The following is a 19,915-nucleotide window of genomic DNA, read 5'->3' on the forward strand; positions in this document are numbered from 1 at the left end:
TGCCAAGCTGCACCCACACAAGACAAAGGCACACACACATGCACGCCAACAGGCAGAAATTAAATAAGGAAAAGAGAGGCTCGCTGTGAAAGCATAAAGCACATTGGTACACCGTTTTATCACATCATCTTCCGTCTCGCTCTATCGTAATTACCACTCTGCGTGGCAATAATTACCCCATTACGGAAATCTCCCAGAGTCTCCCAGTCTCTCTTCAATCTTGCTTTATACGCATGACACGAATTTGCTCGGCTCGGTCCGGCTTCGGAGAGCAGAGCTCGAGAGCGCCGGAGCGCATTGAGCAGCAAGTAAACAAGTCAGCCTGCCTCTCAGCTCAGTCGAAAAAAAACGTTGAATGAGTCAGATGCGGGACGGATGGTGAGTTTTGGGCTCTGAAAGATGCGGTTTCGTTGTAGATCTCCATTATGATATATTTGCCGTTGGTGTGACTGTAAGTCTAAATGTGACTGTGACTATTCGCAGTTAAAGTGCGCCAAAACGTAAAAAGTGCGAGAAAACAACAACCAAAGAGTGAAACCAACTGTGATTTGAAATGTGTTACCTGTGTTATCACTCACTTCTGGTCCAATCCCAATGCTGCGAATAGTGATATCTATATAAAGTTCGTTACCAACGCACTCCGTTCTTATTGCGCGTCTACTTAATTTTCCACCGCTCACCATTTACACTCCTTGAATTGCGTTGTACCGAACAGTGTATCACAACAAAATGTGAAACGTATAATGGCAAAATGCAAAAGAACACAGTGAACCTTTCGACCAGTTTCAATCAATTACAGTGTGAGATCAGCCTCACTTCCTGCCACCACCTGCAAATGGATACATTCGATTCGAATAACTTATAACAAAGAGAAAACAATTCTACGGCACGTTTTTGTAAAAATTCAGTTTGCTGGTGCGACATGGCTAAATCAAATTGAACATATATTGTATGGGTGCATGCTAACGGTGCAGTTCTGTGCACAAAACAATACACTCACCCTTATCCGTATGTACTCGCGGGTATGGGTGCCTAGCAACAACAACTTCAATTCGCGGACAAGAGCAGAATTCACTTCCAATTCTAGAAAAAAGAGATGGCGAATCCTAAACTACTTCATGTATCAAAGCTGACGAAAACGGATTTCTTCCGGGAATAGTTTTTTATTTTTAATTGCATTAAGTGCCGAACGATCCCAGCCGAGTAATGCCGAGCTGCTTTGAGCCGAGCACATCTAGGGTGCGCGAAAGGAAGTCCCAGGAAGAAAAGAAGCTGAAAAGAGCACACCACAGGCACAGGAAAAGGGTGCTGTGCCGTGCTAGTCGGTTGTTCGATGTTCTCTATGAATTGCCTTCAGCGATTTAATGAGCACGTGGTCCACGAGAAAAGTGTATGCAAAAACGCTCTGTCTCTATTTCTGTCTCTGTCATGATAGCTCTCCCCTCTTCGTCGGGCTGTCTACACTGGGGTGGGCGGATTGCAAGGGATGGGAGGGAAAGGTAGCAGAAGTTCCCTCTTGTGACTGTGTCTGTGAATGTGACTGTGCGTGTGTGAAAATTTGTGTATAAAAAAGAGACAACAGTCTCGTTTGCTATATGTATAAGCAGACAACTTGGAGTAAAAGTGTTGATATTAAAAATGCAAAAACCGAAGGAGGCAAATTAAATCAGTGGGCGTAACGCGTGCGAACACACTCACCGAACCTAGACTCCAACGCTCTCACAACCTACCTATGGACTCAAATCGACTAATTCGCCGGGTTTTCTTATCCTGAAATAGACTTGCAAATGTTGCAGATATAAATACAAGTGTACCAAAAAATTAGGGTTTTAACTTAGTTATCAGCACCCATTTCTGTATAATTAGAAGTGTATGTGTGAAGACCCTTTTAAGCCATTGCAAATCCTTTGATCTTCCTACATCAGATATGTACCTACATATTTGGTCCATAATAACAAGCATACACAACAATACAAAATATCGAAAGTGATCAAGATCGGACCTATTCACGATCGAGTCCTTGGCGAAACCACTTTTGTGTTGCCAACTGGCTGCAGTAGGTCGATCACCTTTCGACTGTCACCTGCCACTGGTCACGGCAATTACACCCGCATACATGTATATACATACACTTGCACATCGGGGTTTTAACTTAATTGGGTTCTTTTTGAACCTTAAGGTTTCCTGTCGTCTACTCCCTAACATCCTACCTATTTACCACCTGTCTCTATATAATAGTTTCCCACAAATTCCAAATTAAGACCGCAGACCCTAAGCAACGTTATCCATTTAAAAATTACATATTTGAGAATCAGTAAAATATGTTGATACCATGTTTATAGATTTACTTCATATTGCAATAATAAATATTTAAACAAATTTGCACAATTCGTGTCCATAACAAAACTTATAATAGATGAAAAATTCAGGAAAATATATTAATGAAATTGTTAAAAAAATTACTCTTTAGGTGCCACACGGCTAATTAACTCGCCAACGTCTACAACCACTCGATTCAAAAGTTCCTATAATATATAAGCCTAAAGATAAAACATAACATAGTACAAACTATCGCCGCTGACTTGAAGTAATTCATAATTGAACTAGCTAATAACGAAACATACTCCAAGTCTAAACAAACGCATATGTGCAAACACAAAAACATCAAGCAGAAATCGACGAAAATCGAATACCCTCATATGAGGAACCAGAATTCTAATGGCTTATGGATTCAACTTTTCATAAGGACTTCAGGTGAGTACAATATATCCAAGGTTATTTTGTCTAGTTGTTTGGGTGAAATCGGTCCATTGTATACAAATTTCAATTTCATTTTCCGATTGTTTCGATGTTAGTATATGATTAGATGAGCTTAGATAAGATATATGATTGGGTTTCGATTTTCATCAAAATAAATCTGAAATAAATTATTGCCGAGAAACGAAGGTACTTTTATTTTCCCATTTATTATGTAGTCGTCCGTTTCGTTTCACCGTATGTACATACTACATGCAGTTTGGGAATGTTTTAATACATTTCGTAGGAAAGGAGACGTACAATTTAGGACAATTTGTGTGAAAGAACATATATTCTGTATATAAAAGCTTACATTAAAAACGACAGACAAAACCAAGCATTTACAAAAATAATTTTTTTGCAGAGACTAAGCTCCTGCTAAGCGCACCAAATAAAAGCTATTGGTTCATCACGGCAAGTCACCCTTTGGAACCGTTTAATTATTAGAAGACTTCTAATTAGCCAATGACAATGAAGCTGCCACATTTAGGTGGAATGGGATTAGAAGTCACTTGTGTTTGGGGACTCGAGTTGGTTCAACGAACGAGTCGAACTTTACCGAAATAAGCTGAGCCGAACAGAAAAAAGAACAAAGCGGAGCAGAGAACTAAATCAGTCTAGTAATTAAGCACAGAACAGACAAAAGCGATGATGACGAGAGCGAAGCTTAGAGAGCATATTTTCCTCGCTCTTTAGCTGTTAAATCTCTGATGATGCAAGGGCAGAAACAGTGGAAACATGGCAGAAACAGCGGAAACGGAATCAAAAGAAGAGTAAAGCAACTGAGTGCGACAACCGCCAAAGCGCGACTTGATTGGTCGGTTGTCGCTGGTTAAAGTCCGCGGCTCCCCCTCCTTTTCCTTCTGTTTCGTTTTGCTACTTACTCCTCCTCGCATTTTCTCTTCTCTTTGCCGACTCTACCGCACTTCTGCACCTGCCGCCCCAATCCTCTGTGGTTGTATTTGCTTTGCTGTTTGTGTCGTTCGTCATGTGTGGGTGGCTGGGTGGTTGGTTTAGAGAACAGCGTTAATTGACGCCGTTAGAATCACACCCCATTGGCGTTGTCACTGGCTTGGAATCGGCATACGCGATTCGTTGCCGCCAGCAGAACTCCTCCACCGTCCACGCCAAAACACTCTGTCCATAAAAAGAAAGGAGAAACCTTCGCTTTGGAAAAATTTTAATTACTAGGACAACCAATTAAGCTCAAACGCTTCCACACTCCAACCGTCTCTCTCACACGCTCTGGATATTCTCTTGGTAGTTATTTACTTTCTTCTTGTTCGTTACCCAGTGCATGCACAAGAGCACTTATGTATACATATATATTTATATTGATGGTTATGTGTGAAATACTCGAGCTCGCGTCTGAACCAATTAAAGGAAAGTAAATAGGTACATAAAAGAGTATAGAGTCTACGCTCCTTGCGGATTAGTTCATAATTATGTATGCCTCCTACTAATTGCTGCTTATATTGCCGAGTCTGTGCCTCGGCTTAATGTACATACACTTACATTTGGTTATTTTGTGGGTATCTAAAAAACCATCAACCCTCAATCAGGACCTTAGATCGGCCTGTACCCTGGGCCACTTCTTCGCGTTGCGAAGGAAAGAGGCAAATTTCAAAGGAGAGACGCAAAAATCGATAATGACGAACAACGATATTAAAATAAAAAAGACTGTGGAATCACAATAAACAACAAACGAGAGTTTTCCCTTCTGAAAAATGAGTAGTATTCGACTTGTATACGTGTGTATATGTAGGTGTACATATGTATGAACATTCATGTAATATTTACAAGCCGTGCCCGTGTGTGAGTGTAGGTGTAAGTATATCTTTTGGAGTTCTGAAGTGGGGATGAATAGGTCGAATATATGTCTGCTCTTTGCATATAAGTGTAGATATGTTGAATGGGTAAATAACCTGGTGATGGTTTGGGGCACTTTTGACGGCTTGGTCCCGTCTGGTCACCAATATATGGGTGCGGGGGAGAGGTGTACTTCTTTTTCTATGTTAATAAACTTCTAGACCTATGCTAATCAATTTAAGATGCTCAAACTTTAAAAAGTATTAAACACAGCGTAGAGTCAGAGGACGTCAACCGATTCAACAATAAACAGTCTTAATAGTAAGGGTGGTTTGTCTCAAAAAATTAATGATTTAAAAATCGTAGGAACAATTGTAATACAAATTTGCTCGGAGCAGCGAAATATGAAAAAAACAGTATAGGGAAGGGAGAGGAACACAACAACAGAAAGAGGCCGAAATGTATGTATGTCCCATTGCTCCCTGAAATACCGCGTTCGGGTAATTGTGTGCTTCATATTTCCATCTTCGTCTTGTACTCCATTTACCCATCAGCGCCTCATCCTCCCGTCTCTGTCGCTCGAACCACACTCACACCCACACCCGCAGCTCGAAGTACTTTGCTTTCCAACGTTGCCATAAGGTACGACGACGACAACGACTAGCCCCAACGAAGCCCCAACGAAGGCCCTTTTTGGAGAGGGCCGAGAATATGCAGAAAGGAGACACCATCATCATATTCTGGGGCTGACGAGACGCCGAGATACAGTCAGTGGCGAAGCCAAGCGCAAGCAGCGCATTATGTATAAATTATTTATTTACATATACATTATATTTGTACTCGCTCACCGTTCGCTGATAGGAAAGGGAGAGGTGCTGGATTGTGGGCGTAGCGAATCTTCTCCTGGGACCTAGCCGAACGACCGGTCGCCACGGTGTCTCCGTCTCCTACAGGCACCCCAGCCTCTGTCTCCACATCGGTCTCAACTTCTACCAAGGCCCGCTTCGTGAGTGCGCATACAATTACAATTACCGCGCAGAGACATACACGCACACTGACAGACGAAAGGGGTACGCGAAATGAGGCCCAAACAACAACATGGATGAAAATAGATGAAATTAGCAACAAAGCCGACAACGAACCGAACCAGATGCCGAAACCAAAGCCGAGCGTTGGAAACCTGTTTTATTGTTGATGCCGTTCAGTTGCTGTTGTTGCGGTGGCGCAAGTTTCTCAAATGGCAAAAGTGATTTTGAGCCGAGAAGGGAGGATTAAAGACTGAGGGTGACTGAGAGAGAGGCAGATTCATCCGCCTTGGTAATAACGAAGTTGCACTCTCTGTATCTTCCGCTCTTTCCTTTATGTTCTCAATATTAATTAAATTAAGAGTTTTTCTCTCGCTTTTTCAGTCTTCTCCCAACCCTCACTCACGCAACCTCGAGCACCGACCCAGCTCCAATCCCCCTTACCGCCAGCGACCGAAAATTTCGCTCCGCAGCTTTGTCTCGCATCTCTTTCTTTCGAGTGAGCGCTGGCACACCTATGTATATGCGGGCGCATACAGTATGCACGCATGCGAGTGCAAGCGAGACAAAGTGCTGTGGCAATGATTTAGTTCTCATTGTTTTTGGTTGTTTAGATAAATGAAATAGGCTTTGGGTGGAGAGCTGAAGCTGAAGCTGAAGCGTGTTCTCTAACGTTTGCTTGACTTTCCTTTCTCTCGTGTTTTAAGGGCTTGCTATCCTCCGCTCTCAATTATTTTAGTTCTCTCGTTGGTAACCCTAAACCTAATCCCGCGCACACTGCGCGTCAATGAATGTGGATGGGAGTGTGAAAGTTCGGTTAAAAACAAAACAAGCGTACGAGCTAAATAGGCGTGGCGTAAGATGTGGGCCGATGCAGACTCTAACTCTGATTACGACTCAAACTTAGAATTGGCTTCACCCCCAGACGACCGACGACTGACGAAGACCTTGCGATACAAATCTGCATATCATATGTAATTGTCGGCCATTAAATATTCTCCAAGCGCATGTGTACTGATATGTACGTGTACACATATGCATGTACATACAGATGTGAGCCTGTTGGCTAAATCTTTGTACTGCGTTCTCATATGCAAACATAATGCATGTGCCACATACACACATGTGCTAGTATACTCCCCCTCGCCCCACTCACGTAAAACTTTTTACTCACACGGAAAGTGCCATATAAATCGCGCTCGGACAGAGACGGAGAGCATGTGCCTGTGTGTGTGGCGTGTGAGCTGAGCACTTCGCACACCACTGCGGTATTCGACTACCGCATAGCATCTTCTGATTGGTCGTTTTAATGTGCGCTGAGTGCTCCCGCAACCCCCCACATCCCCACCCTCACGTCCCATCTTTCCTTCTTGCTCTCCCCTCGGTGACTGTATTAATTACGATTACACATACACGCAGCAGCAGCGCTCCGGGTATTTTAATTGGTCGAGCTATATAGAGAGTTGGAAAGAAATGGATGAGATTGAAACACTGAAGAATCATCGAGCTTTTTTCAGAAACACATGCATCTTACTATCATTTAAATGCGTGACACAAAAATTTTATTTTGTGTAAATTTTGTAGGTGAATACAAAATACATTCGCAAGAGTAGGTATATTGTTGTTAATATTATTTTTTTAGTAATTACATATATAATTTCGAAATCGTGTCGAAATGTCAAATAAATTTTCCTGTCTATGTACTACCTACATTATTTTTGACAAATAGTTACATATTCTTTAGCAGATTATAGCGCGATTACCGTTCCGAAATATTGGAAATCGACATTTTCATTTCATTCCTCATTACCCAAAAGTCACTTAATATCTACTAAACGATTTGTGGCACAACTTGGTTTATATCGACACTATTTCCAATACTAAAAATTAACCAACATTAAAAAATATGTTGTGCAGTGTAGAACAGAAAACACTGGCTAAGATATCAGAAGGGCAACAAATTGCTAACAAAAAGTAGGTTTAAATAATATCACGATTCATAATTGGTTTAGTCTTTTTGAAAGTCGCAACCTATTACTTCTTAAATAAAACAAAGTTCGACTGCAGTTTAAACTAGATACACTACTCTAAAATAAGTATTCTATACTAATTTAAAAGTAGTTTCCGACAATACGAAGGATACATATGTTTATTTGATCAGCATCACACACTAAGACAATCTAAACATGCTGTTTATATACGGATAAACGTCAAGATCTCTCTATTGAGCTTCATATTACGGAATCAAATAACTGTGATTTTATTAAAATTTGCAACATTTGAAATACATATATAAAATTAAGCTTTCAGTCTCGCTTACTATTATATTTTTCTACCCTACAGCATTTTAATAGATTCGAAAAACACTGACAGCTTTTAAAATGAGAGATTTAATGACATACATATGTATATGCAAAAAGACCAATCGATTAGGCTGTTGAATCCGACCAAGAAAATATGTTTGTTTACATTCATAAGAATTTAAAAAATTTTCCTTAAAGCGTTATAACTTTTAAAATGATTTTAGGCAAATTAACCACATGTATATTACTACACGTGTATTATTACTCTCTTTATATTTAAAACATCCAATTAAGTCATTCAAACAACCAAACTGCACTCAAAACTCCCAACGGTGAGGCATACCCACACTGACTCACGTGAGGGGCAAGTGCCAGTCGACAGTTGTGAGTGGGTCAAGATACATATCCGAATTTTTGTATACTTGTCCATGCTTCTTGGCTTGTGTTTTTGTTTGGCTTGCGCTGGTCTTGTGTTTCCGTCAGCATGTGCGTGTGTTTTAGCACCTACTTCCCGTTTCATTGAGTTAGTGGTGCTTTTATCTTTACGGTCAATAAAGGATTCGTCCGTTCCCGTCTTGTTGTTGCTGTTTATATTGTCGTGTTCTAGGTATATGTTACTTTTCTAAGGGTATCACTTGCAGTAAGAAAAACACATGTGTGCGATGGAATTTACTGCATTAAGTAAATGCTCCTAAACCACTGCTGTTCGCCTTCTACTTATACGAAATTATTAAAAATGTAGTAAAAATTTATGAACTTTTTATACGTACGTATTATACATACGTACTGTTTCGTTCTATATATTGAAGATCTTATATATATGTAGAACCAAAAACACAAAAAAAATGTATTAAAATCAAGAAAGAACGCTATAGTCGAGTTCCCCGACTATCAGATACCCGTTACTCAGCTAGTGGAAGTGCAAACAAGAAATTTACAACGTTATTAAAAATTGAAAGAATGTCAAAACATTTTTCAACAGTGTAGGCGTGGCAGTTTTTGCGGGGAGTGCACTGTAACATGGGTCAACCAACTTGCGCTGCGTCTTTGTCTCTGGTGTCTGCAAATCGATAAACATTTAACAATTCTATAAAACATTTTTCAACCGATATTATATATTCAAACAAGATTAAACGCTGTATTACTACGTGTAGATATGTACTATCAGATACTCAGCTAGTGTTAACACGAACAAGAAATTTCTATAGTTTTGTGGCGTATTGATAGTTAGTCGTAAAACAAATAAATAAATGGAAAATAAATCAAGAAAGAAGAGCGCGTGGCAGTTTTACTAGGTTTGTGGGCGTTAGAAAGGGAGTGGCCGAAATGATTTTGGTTACCTATAGAAATTGGCTAAAAAAATAATAAAAAACACAACATAATTTAAACATTAAAACAATAAAATTAAAACTTTTTTTAAAAGTGTGGACGTGTTACTTGTGTGTGGTTTGTGGGCGTTAGTGGACAAATTCCACTGCTTCTAGGTATGTCTCTGGAAGCTTAATGCATGCTGCACGCTTAGTCTGAACATTCTAGCTTTAATAGTTCCTGAGATCAAGGCGTTTGTACGGACAGACGGACATAGCCTGATCGACTCAGCTAGTGATCCTGAATAAGAATAAATACTCTATCGGTAACCATAAATATTTTGTAACTGTAAATATTTTTATATTTACCTTCGAAAATACAATATTTTTATCAAAATATGTATGTGCTCTTTCACGAAGCGTGCCATTCATTGTCATTTGAGGCGTATAGTAACAATAACTTATTTATCTTCATTGTGGGTATTGTTAGAACTTTTTTTTAATTTTTACATTCACACTTTTCCTCATAAACTATATAATCTCTTAGTTTCACTCATTATGATTAACTACAGCAACTATTTATTTTTTTGTGTATACATAATATTCACCTTCGCACACTCTTCTGGGCACAGTGATATGCATATTGTTAAAGTCTTACATTTTGAAAGAAAATTAATACTATTAAAAAACTCGTTACCGACCAAAGAGCGGTGCTAACGACAGCTGAAATGAACATGAACAGAGAGAAGGAAGATTGAACTCTCGGCAGGCAAACGCTATTTTGTTGAAATTAAAATTTCCAACGAATTCCTATTTTAATGTGCCATAATTACAGTTACCTTATAATTATTAGAGAAATAATTATTAAATTGGCGAATCATTATCATTATCTTCTTCGCCTTATATCACAAACCTAAAGTAAATACGGGAAGGAATGGCGCTTGATAAAATATATGTTTGTGCGTAAATGTATTTTGTATACAATTTGGGAGGTAGGTACATGTATGTAAAAAGAACGCGATCTTTTCAGTTTATGGATGGATTTTGGAAAAGTGATGAGATGTAAAGTTGTTAACAAATTTCAAATACAGAAACATTGAAAATATTTAGCCGACTATTTTTCATGATTTCCACATTATTATTTTTCTAAAGGAAATGTTCTTTTAAAAGCTGTATATGCCATCTTATCATGAAATAAATTTTCAAACAGGTATAACAGGTAGAAAGAAGCGTTTCCGACCCATTGAGTTAAGAGCAAACTAGATTCGTTAAAAGAAAGAATGCTTATCAACAATATTTAATAATATTTATAATATTTAAACTGAAATTTATTAAAAAACACTATGTAAGAGCGTACTGTTCATCTTTGCGCCCACACAGTACAAACTGTACTTAGTCATGGCCCAAGAAAATATAAACCCTTCACCTTAATTTATTTAGCCCAGCCCTTTCAGCAATAATCATTTTTAATTATGAGTGAAGTAATGTCTCGACAACTTCCGCTGCGCTTATAACGCTTTCATTGCTATATAATCATCTTTAACTGATTTAAATCTTGCTTATATTTAAAAAATCGTCGAAGTTGAGACATAGAAAAATATCCACAATATTTTTATTTAATTAGGGTTTCTGAATATATTTATAATGCAGGTATGCAAAAAGAATACCACATTTTATACAAATTTATGCTCGCCCATGATATAATACTTTTTTTCTTTAAACAAAAGAGATCTATATAAATGTATATATATTCTCAATCTTGCTTGGGGAAAGCATTCCCCACCATACCAGCTACCAATATATACGTGGAGGAAAATATTTGATTTAATAAGAAACGAATTTAATTCACGAAAGAAAGTATTAAACTCTGCATTAAATTAAATTAAATTAATTAAATTAAATTATAAAAATGTTGAAAAGTGTGCGCATGACAGTTTTGGGCGGTTTGTGGGGGTTAGAGCGGGAGAGGTCAAAATGATTCAGGTACCGAATGAAGATTAACAAAATCAACAAATAATTTATTTTAATTTTTTTCTGATAAACCTATCGTAGTTAAATGATATAGTAGTCCGTTCCGACTACTACCTGTAATAGAAAAAATACTTTTCATGAACACACCCAGAAAACCGATTTGAGTATTTTCGATCTCGGATTAACTAAGATTTTTGCACCGCCCACTCTAACGTCCAAAAACCGCCCAAAACTGCCAGGCCCAGACTTTTGAAAATGTTTTGATATTTTTTTTTTGTTTTGTTAGTCTTGTAAATTTCACTCGGTTTGCCAAAAAACTTTTTTCCACGCCCACTCTAACGCCCACAAACCGACAATAACTGTAAGTGTGGAAGAGCCTTCTTCGAACTTCCACTAGCTGGTAACGGGTATCAGATAGTCAGGGAACTCGACTATAGGGTTGTTATACCCGTTACTCGTAGAGTAATAGGGTATACTAGATTCGTTGAAAAGTATGTAACAGGCATAAGAAAGCGTTTCCGACCATATGAAGTATATATATTCTTGATCAGAAACAATAGTCCAGTCGATTTGGCCATGTCCGTCTGTCCGTCCGTCCGTCCGTCCGTCCGTCCGTCCGTCCGTCCGTAAGTATGAACGTCGAGATCTCAGGAACTATAAAAACTAGAAAGTTGAGATTAGGCAGTGGACTCCAGAGACATAGACGCATTGAAGTCTCTCCTTCGCACTTCCAATAGCTGAGTAACGGGTATCAGATAGTCGGGGAACTCGACTATAGCGTTCTCTCTGGTTTTTAATTAAGTTTCCGAGTGCATATCAATATTAGAATGCATCTATTATGCTGCATATCAACATATTTTAAATACTCTTCAGATTTTTTTGAAATAAAAATCAATATTATATATCATCATAAAACTGGTGTATAAATTAAATCACCCTTTCAACGGTATAAAACACCCTTTTGATCAAGTTGTCAGAGTCAATCCAAAAGTTTTGGATTTCCAATTTAGTGAAAATAAATAGTAATTTGAAAATAAAAGTAACATTTACAAAACAAGTATTACAAATAATTTAACTGGCGTGAAATCTAGAGTTGTTTGTTACTAAAGACTGATGCAATTTAATCTCCGGCGCTACTGATAAATAGAAATTGAGAACTATTGGAAAATTTGTTTTTTTAAATGAGTAAGAATAATATTATAATATAATATATATTATAATATGAAGATATAGTAATATATCTGAAAGGGTATACATAGTGTTACAGAAATAATTTATTTAGCTTTCATGCGTACGTGTCCGGTGTTTGCGGGCACAACTTTAAAGCGGTAAAGCTGCTTCAATATCAAAAGTATCCCTTTGTCACGATGGGTGTCATTGCCAAAGTACGTGCTCTGCTTTTACCCATCCCGTAATTTCCGAATTTAACGAAAACTAGGTGATGCTCATTGAATTTAAAATACTTCAACACCTTTTTGGTATTGTGAGCAAGTGCTACCAAAGTCGTTGTATCTACTTTTACATAACTTAGCATATGTCAATGACTTTTTTGGACATTGAACTTGAGTTTGTTTGCTAAAAAAGTCGGCTACTGTACTATTACTATAAGATAGAGTTTTGCGATTTAGTACATATATAGGTATAAAAAGGAGTATGAAGAGCCTTGCTTTACCCATATATATTTATATCCGTTACTCGTAGAGTAAAAGGGTATACTAGATTCGTTGAAAAGTATGTAACAGGCAGAAGGAAGCGTTTCCGACCATATAAAGTATATATATTCTTGATCAGGATCAATAGCCGAGTCGATCTGGCCATGTCCGTCTGTCCGTCCGTCTGTCCGTCCGTCTGTCCGTCCGTATGAACGTCGAGATCTCAGGAACTACTAAAGCTAGAAAGTTGAGATTAAGCATACAAACTCCAGGGACATAGAAGCAGCGCAAGTTTGTTGCTTAATGTTGCCACGCCCACTCTAACGCCCACAAACCGCCCAAAACTGCCACGCCCACACTTTTAAAAAATGTTTTGAAATTTTTTCATTTTTGTATTAGTCTTGTAATTTTCTATCTATTTACCAAAAAACCTTTTTGCCACGCCCACTCTAACGCCCACAAACCGCCCAAAACTGCCACGCCCACAATTTTGAAAAATGTTTTGAAATTTTTTCACTTTTGTATTAGTCTAGTAATTTTTTATCGATTTACCAAAAAACTTTTTGCCACGCCCACTCTAACGCCCTCAAACCGCCCAAGGCTGATACGCTCACACTTTTGAAAAATGTTTTGATATTTTTTCATTTTTAAATTGGTCTTGTGAATTTCTATCGATTTGCCAAAAAACGTTCTGCCACGCCCACTATAACGCCTACAAACCGCCAAAAACTGTGTTAAGACTCTCCTTTTCCCTTCCACTAGCTGAGTAACGGGTATCAGATAGTCGGGGAACTCGACTATAGCGTTCTCTCTATTAGTTAATTCATAACCTAAAATGCTAGTTTCTTCTTTTCAGAAAACTCCTAGTCTGTTAAGGGGTGACTATAAAATTGACTCAATAACTTGGTAAGTTCTACCTAATATTAAATAATACAATTATAAATTGTGTTTAAAGAATTCGAATATTCTAGTTTACAATTATCAAAAATGTGTACATATGTCTGAAAATATCTTTTAAAGATTGTCATCATAATAATTCTTTAGACCAATTCGGTTAGGTTCAACAATTGATCCGCTGGTCTGCAACTCACGGTGAGGTTCTACGGTTGCATAGTTACAAAGTGTTCACCAAACACTGTCGCCCCGATTTAACGGCTTAACAGCGCAACCGTCCCGCCCTTTCTGTTTTTTCAAACCAGCTAGAATCACAATCCCCAATCCAATTTCGACTACAGTACCAGTCTCTACTCACAAGATACGTATTGTGTTCAGCCTATGGAGCTCATACATCACTTTGTTCTGAGAAAAATAAGGCACAGAAAACAATTCCTTTAATAAAACACAATACATTTTTCTTCATCTTTGTTTTGTCCCCTTTTGATATTGTATATATGCGTGTGTGTTTTCATTTTTGCTGTATTACTTCTTTTCTGAGCCAGTGAAGTTCTTTGAGTCAAAATTCCAATTCCCGTAGAAATCCTTGTCTTCATCCTGTGTGCTGGTCATTGCTATTTATGAATTCAGGGATTTAAATTGTCAACTGCCACTTCACCAACACGACTTATGACTACTCATTTCTAGTTGAATACATTTTCATATACGTTCTTTTACTATATTATAAATACAGCCAACAATGTAAATTCATTAAAGGCAACTGTTTTCAATACAAAAAGTAAATCAAAATTGAAGTATTTGAAGTTTATTTTAAATTTAATAGTATTTAATTTTTTGCATTTTTTTGTCCTGGAGATGTGTATGACAAAAGTATTACTCGAACTTCGCATGCAGTTGTTACCTCGTTATCGAAGGCCAGCCTGCAATTAACATATTCATGCAGCGAAAACAATCGGCGACAATTTTAATGAACGCTAAAAGTAAATTTATTGGTTTTTTTCTGTACTCCCTTCGTAAATTTTGAAAACAGTTCATCAAGTGAAACTTTGTGATCTCGTCTCGATCCCAGGAACTCATACCGCTTAGCTTTCGCCTTCTGATTTCCTTTATGTCGCTGTCCTTTGCCTCCCCAGGTATATCGTATCGATTCATTGATCTTACCGAAATGAATGATTGTGAGACTCTGGAAGAATCAAATGGGCACATATACATTCACACATACATACATGAATAAATACTTCTAAAAACGAATCAACACAAACAAAGCCAGCGACAAAGGAAAATAACAATGCAAGCTCAGCCTCGGACATCGTCGTCTGGTACCTCCAGACCCACGGCAAGTGACACTTTTGTTTTATATTCGCAACTTTTTATGCTGAATCTCTGAGAACAAAAGACGATTTCTTAGTAAAAAAAAAGAAGTGAACACAATCACAGACATGCCGATTGAGTATTGTACTTGGTGAGTGTACCTTCCCTTACCACCATCCTTATCGAATCCTTGGGCTTGTATTGCTCAAGAGCACCTTAAGGTTTACCGCCTTCGCTGGAGTCTCGACCACTCACTTTCTTACCGCGATGGTATATTTTGAAATTTGGATAATATTACAAAGAACGAGAGGTGAAAACTTTAAATCTCATTATAAGTCAAAAAATCTTTGAAATATATTTGACTTATTGAAGCTCTATTTAAAACAGAATCACATACGCATATAAATTGTGTATGTATAAAACTGAAGCCCACGTTATTACTTATTAGGCATTCCGTGCGGTCGCTCAGAATATATACAAATTACTGCGATGACAACAAAAGAAAAAAATAGAGCCCTAACGAGCCAGGTAATTACCAAGCCCATTTCGACTGGACAATTATCTGAAATGCGTTTTCTCAACTGCATTATACCTATTTAATGGTAACTCTGGCTCCGATGACAACTTAAATACTGTGTGTGCGTGTAATTGCACGTGAGCACACTGCACTCACACATGTCATTTGTGTTTGAGTGTACGATTGCTACCACAATTGTTGATACCTTCGAAATCACTTAGCCAAGAAATCGCATGCAAATTCGTTTGAAGGTAAAACATCGTAGATTTTTATATATTATTAAGACCATAGCGCTTTAAAATTTAACGGATGGCAAAATAAAAATAAGAGAGAACGCTATAGTCGAGTTCCTCGACTATCTGATACCCACTACTCAGCTAGAGGAAGTGCGAGGAAGAAATTTCAGCAATGACAGGTTTTCGCGGTTTGTGGGCGTTAGAGTGGGCGTGGCAAAAAGATTTTTGGCAAATCGAGACATATTTACAAGACTAACAAGAGAGAACGCTATAGTCGAGTTCCCCGACTATCTGATACCCGTTACTCAGCTAGTGGAAGGGAAAAGGAGAGTCTTAAACACAGTTTTTGCCGGTTTGTAGGCGTTATAGTGGACGTGGCAGAAAGTTTTTTGGCAAATCGATAGAAGTTTACAAGACCAATACAAAAATGAAAAAATATCAAAACATTTTTCAAAAGTGTGGGCGTAGCAGCTTTGGGCGGTTTGTGGGCGTTAGAGTGGGCGTGGCAAAAAGTTTTTTGGCAAATCGATAGAAATTTACAAGAACAATACAAAAATGAAAAAATATCAAAACATTTTTTAAAAGTGTGGGCGTGGCAGTTTTAGGCGGTTTGTGGGTGTTAGAGTGGGCGTGGCAGCATGATTCGACAAACTTGCGCTGCGTCTATGTCCCTGGAGTCTGTATACTCAATCTCAACTTTCTAGCTTTTGTAGTTCCTGAGATCTCGACGTTCATACGGACAGACGGACAGACAGACGGACGGACAGACGGACATGGCCAGATCGACTCGGCTACTGATCCTGATCAAGAATATATATACTTTATATGGTCGGAAACGCTTCCTTCTGCCTGTTACATACTTTTCAACGAATCTAGTATACCCTTTTACTCTACGAGTAACGGGTATAACAATGTGAAAAAATATCAAAACATTTTTTAAAAGTGTGGGGGTGGGAGTTTTTGTGTGAGTTTTTGTGTGAGTGGGCGTGGTAAAAAATCTATTGCAAGTCAAAAGATTTTTGACAGACTAATAAAAAAATTAAAAAATGTAAAAACATTTTTGTAAAGTGTGGGCGTGACAGTTTAGGGCGGTTTGTGGGCGTTAGAGTTTTAAAAATAATCTAGTACTTTTACGAGTAAAGGGTATAAAATGAATTTATAAATTTGAATTCTAATACCAAACGATAAATAACACAACTCTCGCCCAACCGACCGAGGCTCGACTCCCAAAAAAAATACATCAACTTCCCCACGAATGAGATAACAAATAAAGACTGTTCCAAGCATCGTTCTATGGTTGGCTAAGGAATGTAAGTAATATTACATTATTATACTGGAATAAGGTAGCAATATAATTAGCACCTAATTTAATCTGAGCGTTGTGATACATACTCAAGATTCTTATTCATTTCACATAAGAATTTAGACATGTAAGCGTCTTCAAATTCCTTTGACTACCTTTTCATAAAACCAAACACACCCCTGGCTTTATTGACAGTTAACGAAATATGATCTGAAAATGTACGTTTTGGGTAAAAAAGAAACACCAAGATTTTTAGTCCAAAATAAAAAGCACCCACTAAGACAAAGTCAATTATTAACATTTGTGTTAAGTAAGTTATCATGGCACCATATTTTAAATCTTTCTAGATTGGATTGTAAGTCCGAATGGCATGAAAAAAAGAGAAATGACAGTAAACCCATTAAGGCAAGCCTAAACTTGTATACCCTTTCAGTAATTATATATTAGTTGGACACTATATGATCAAAAATAACTAAACCATGTCAAAACTGAGGTATACCGAATTAGAACACTTTATGATTAAAAACAACGAAATACCTTATTCCCATTTATTTTTCGATTATTCCCATGTCAGCTATCTGATCTTGATGTTCGCAAATCTTATCGCAAATATTAATAATTCATTGACTTTTAAAATATGATTTGATTTTAAAATTATTGTCTACAACTATTGCTTTGCTAAAAAGGTTTCACATTGGGTCGGAGAACGAAAACAAAGATTTCAAAAATCGGAGCTGTTGAGGTTGGTGCCACATTACTACTTTTGAACACCTTTGTATTCGGACTCAAAATAGGCATAATAATATGATATTCCGTTTAAAAAGATATTCTTTAAACAAGATTTTAAACGCCTTTTCGAAATTAAAGCGTTTGTCTCTTTCTGTCATTCCGTCATTCTGAATGAAATTTTTGTTTTGAAGTCTTGAATTCACTTTTTTATTATTAAGCGGCTTAAGCTGAATATTTCTTGATCTGCTACTTAAAAACCCACAGTTTTTGCCGTATGTCCGCTCCACTATAAGCCACTTTAGCCACTGAAGCGTGCTTTTTGTCGTTAAAACGGTGTTTTCAAATTATTTGTAAAAAGGCGCTTAATGTGACTATTATTCGTCCGCAAATATCATATATTTTTGGAGTTGTATGTGCCTTTGTAAATCTTTTCCAAAAAGATTGTAGATCGGCGTTCTAATAGAGATAAAGACTATATTGACAAATATATATTATGTTGCAGTATGTCGGTTAAGTAAATATGAGCAAATGTATTTATAAAGTCAAGTGTAATATAATTTTTCTGCACAAAACATATGTAGAAGTTATCAGTTTTTACTTCGCTAAGATGTTTTTTGGGTACTTTTATTTACATTGGCGTTGACTAAATAAGAGAATATTATCTGATAATTTCTAAGAAATAATGACTTTAAATATTCTGAGAGGATACTTTTTTAGTGTCTCAAATATTCTGTAGTCTATAAACCTCGAATTTGAACCGTGGGATTTTATTTCTTAACTTCTCTATAATCACACATCAAATGGGACAGAGTTCAACGTTCTAGTCATTACACGGAGCAGTCATTGAGTAGGTAATTTAAAATAATTGTTTGCATTGTTGGGCAAGTGATGCAAACGGTACAGAAATTAATTCATGAAATGAACTTATATAAGCATATCTGCAAATAGAAAACATATTTTTGACATATGTAAGATACGAAGTATACATATTCTTGATCAGTATTAACATCTGTCTTGTAAATTTCTATCGATTTGATAAAAAATTCTGTTTTGATATTTTTTCACATCTTTGTTAGTCTCGTAAATTTCTCTCGATATGCCAAAAATTTTTTTGGCACGCCCACTCAGTGTTTAAATTTCTCCTTCGCACTTCCACTAGCTGAGAAACTGGTATCAGATAGTCGGGGAACTCGACTATAGCGTTCTTTCTTGTTTAATATTCAATTTTGATTTTAGCAGCCCTATAATTTTATATAAACTTATCGACAAAGTCTTCTAAAAAACCTATGGCTAATGGCAAAAATAACAAGAATAATAAGAATATTTGGCAAGTCATCCTTACCACCACGGAATTGGCCGTCCTGATGAAGAAGTGATAAAAACGATACTGTACGCTAAAGGTACGATGAGAAAACGCACTGCTCAGGCTGCCGTCCTGGGTTCAAAGTACGTCAAGAGTTCTTTGCATACGGACTCAACTGCAATCTCAACTGGAAGCACAGCCAAAACCACAGTTAAAACCGAAAGCTGCATTCGAACTTGCGAGCAAATTCAAAACGAAACAAAACCAGGCTGTGATGATGGTGGTGGTTGATATATCACGGAATTTGTATGTGGGTGTATTGGCTACATAAGCATAAGCAAACTAAGCCCGCAAAACCGACTGTGTGAAACCAGTTGAGGAATATGAAGAACAGATAACAACGACTCCAGAGAAATAAAGACATACAACAAAAAGGCACGCGCGAATAGTCCGAACGAATCTGAGAGGGGACGGATGCGGATCGGTGGTGGGGATGACAGCAGCGAAACCTTGACTTCCTTTGTTTTGTTCACAACCACATGGCAGTGAACTTTTCTATTTGTGCCTACACCAGTACAAACGAGACCATAATTTAAGGTATGCGTATAAGCTGTGACGGGATATCATCTTCTCTCACAGGGAAACGGATATTAAAAAGCCCTTACCTCGACTATCAGATGCCGGTTATCACCGAGTCATGATTTTTAAAAAATATTTTGATCATAACTAATTAATTAAATCTGAAATTTAGAATTTATA

General features: G+C 37.5%; 1 protein-coding gene across 6 annotated transcripts in view; it reads left to right on the plus strand.

Moving 5' to 3' along the window:
- Positions 1–244: 244 nt before the first annotated feature.
- Positions 245–19,915, plus strand: part of LOC6523728 (zinc finger protein 2) — a 42,200-nt gene continuing 22,529 nt past the window's right edge. For 2 of the 6 annotated variants that reach the window (XM_039376944.2, XM_039376945.1), the window contains exon 1: positions 13,706–13,769. Coding sequence is in view for 2 of the 6 variants with exons in the window: in XM_043207204.1 (XP_043063139.1) it covers positions 2,726–2,754 (29 nt within the window). In the remaining 4 variants the exon portion in view is untranslated. Of the gene's footprint in view, positions 379–2,470; positions 2,755–13,705; positions 13,770–15,144; positions 15,837–16,996; positions 17,132–19,915 lie in introns of those variants that run through there. The other 4 variants (XM_043207206.1, XM_043207204.1, XM_043207207.1 and 1 more) reach the window with 4 other exon arrangements.

This window comes from Drosophila yakuba, chromosome 4 (genome assembly GCF_016746365.2).
Source record: "Drosophila yakuba strain Tai18E2 chromosome 4, Prin_Dyak_Tai18E2_2.1, whole genome shotgun sequence".
Lineage (NCBI taxonomy): Eukaryota > Metazoa > Arthropoda > Insecta > Diptera > Drosophilidae > Drosophila > Drosophila yakuba.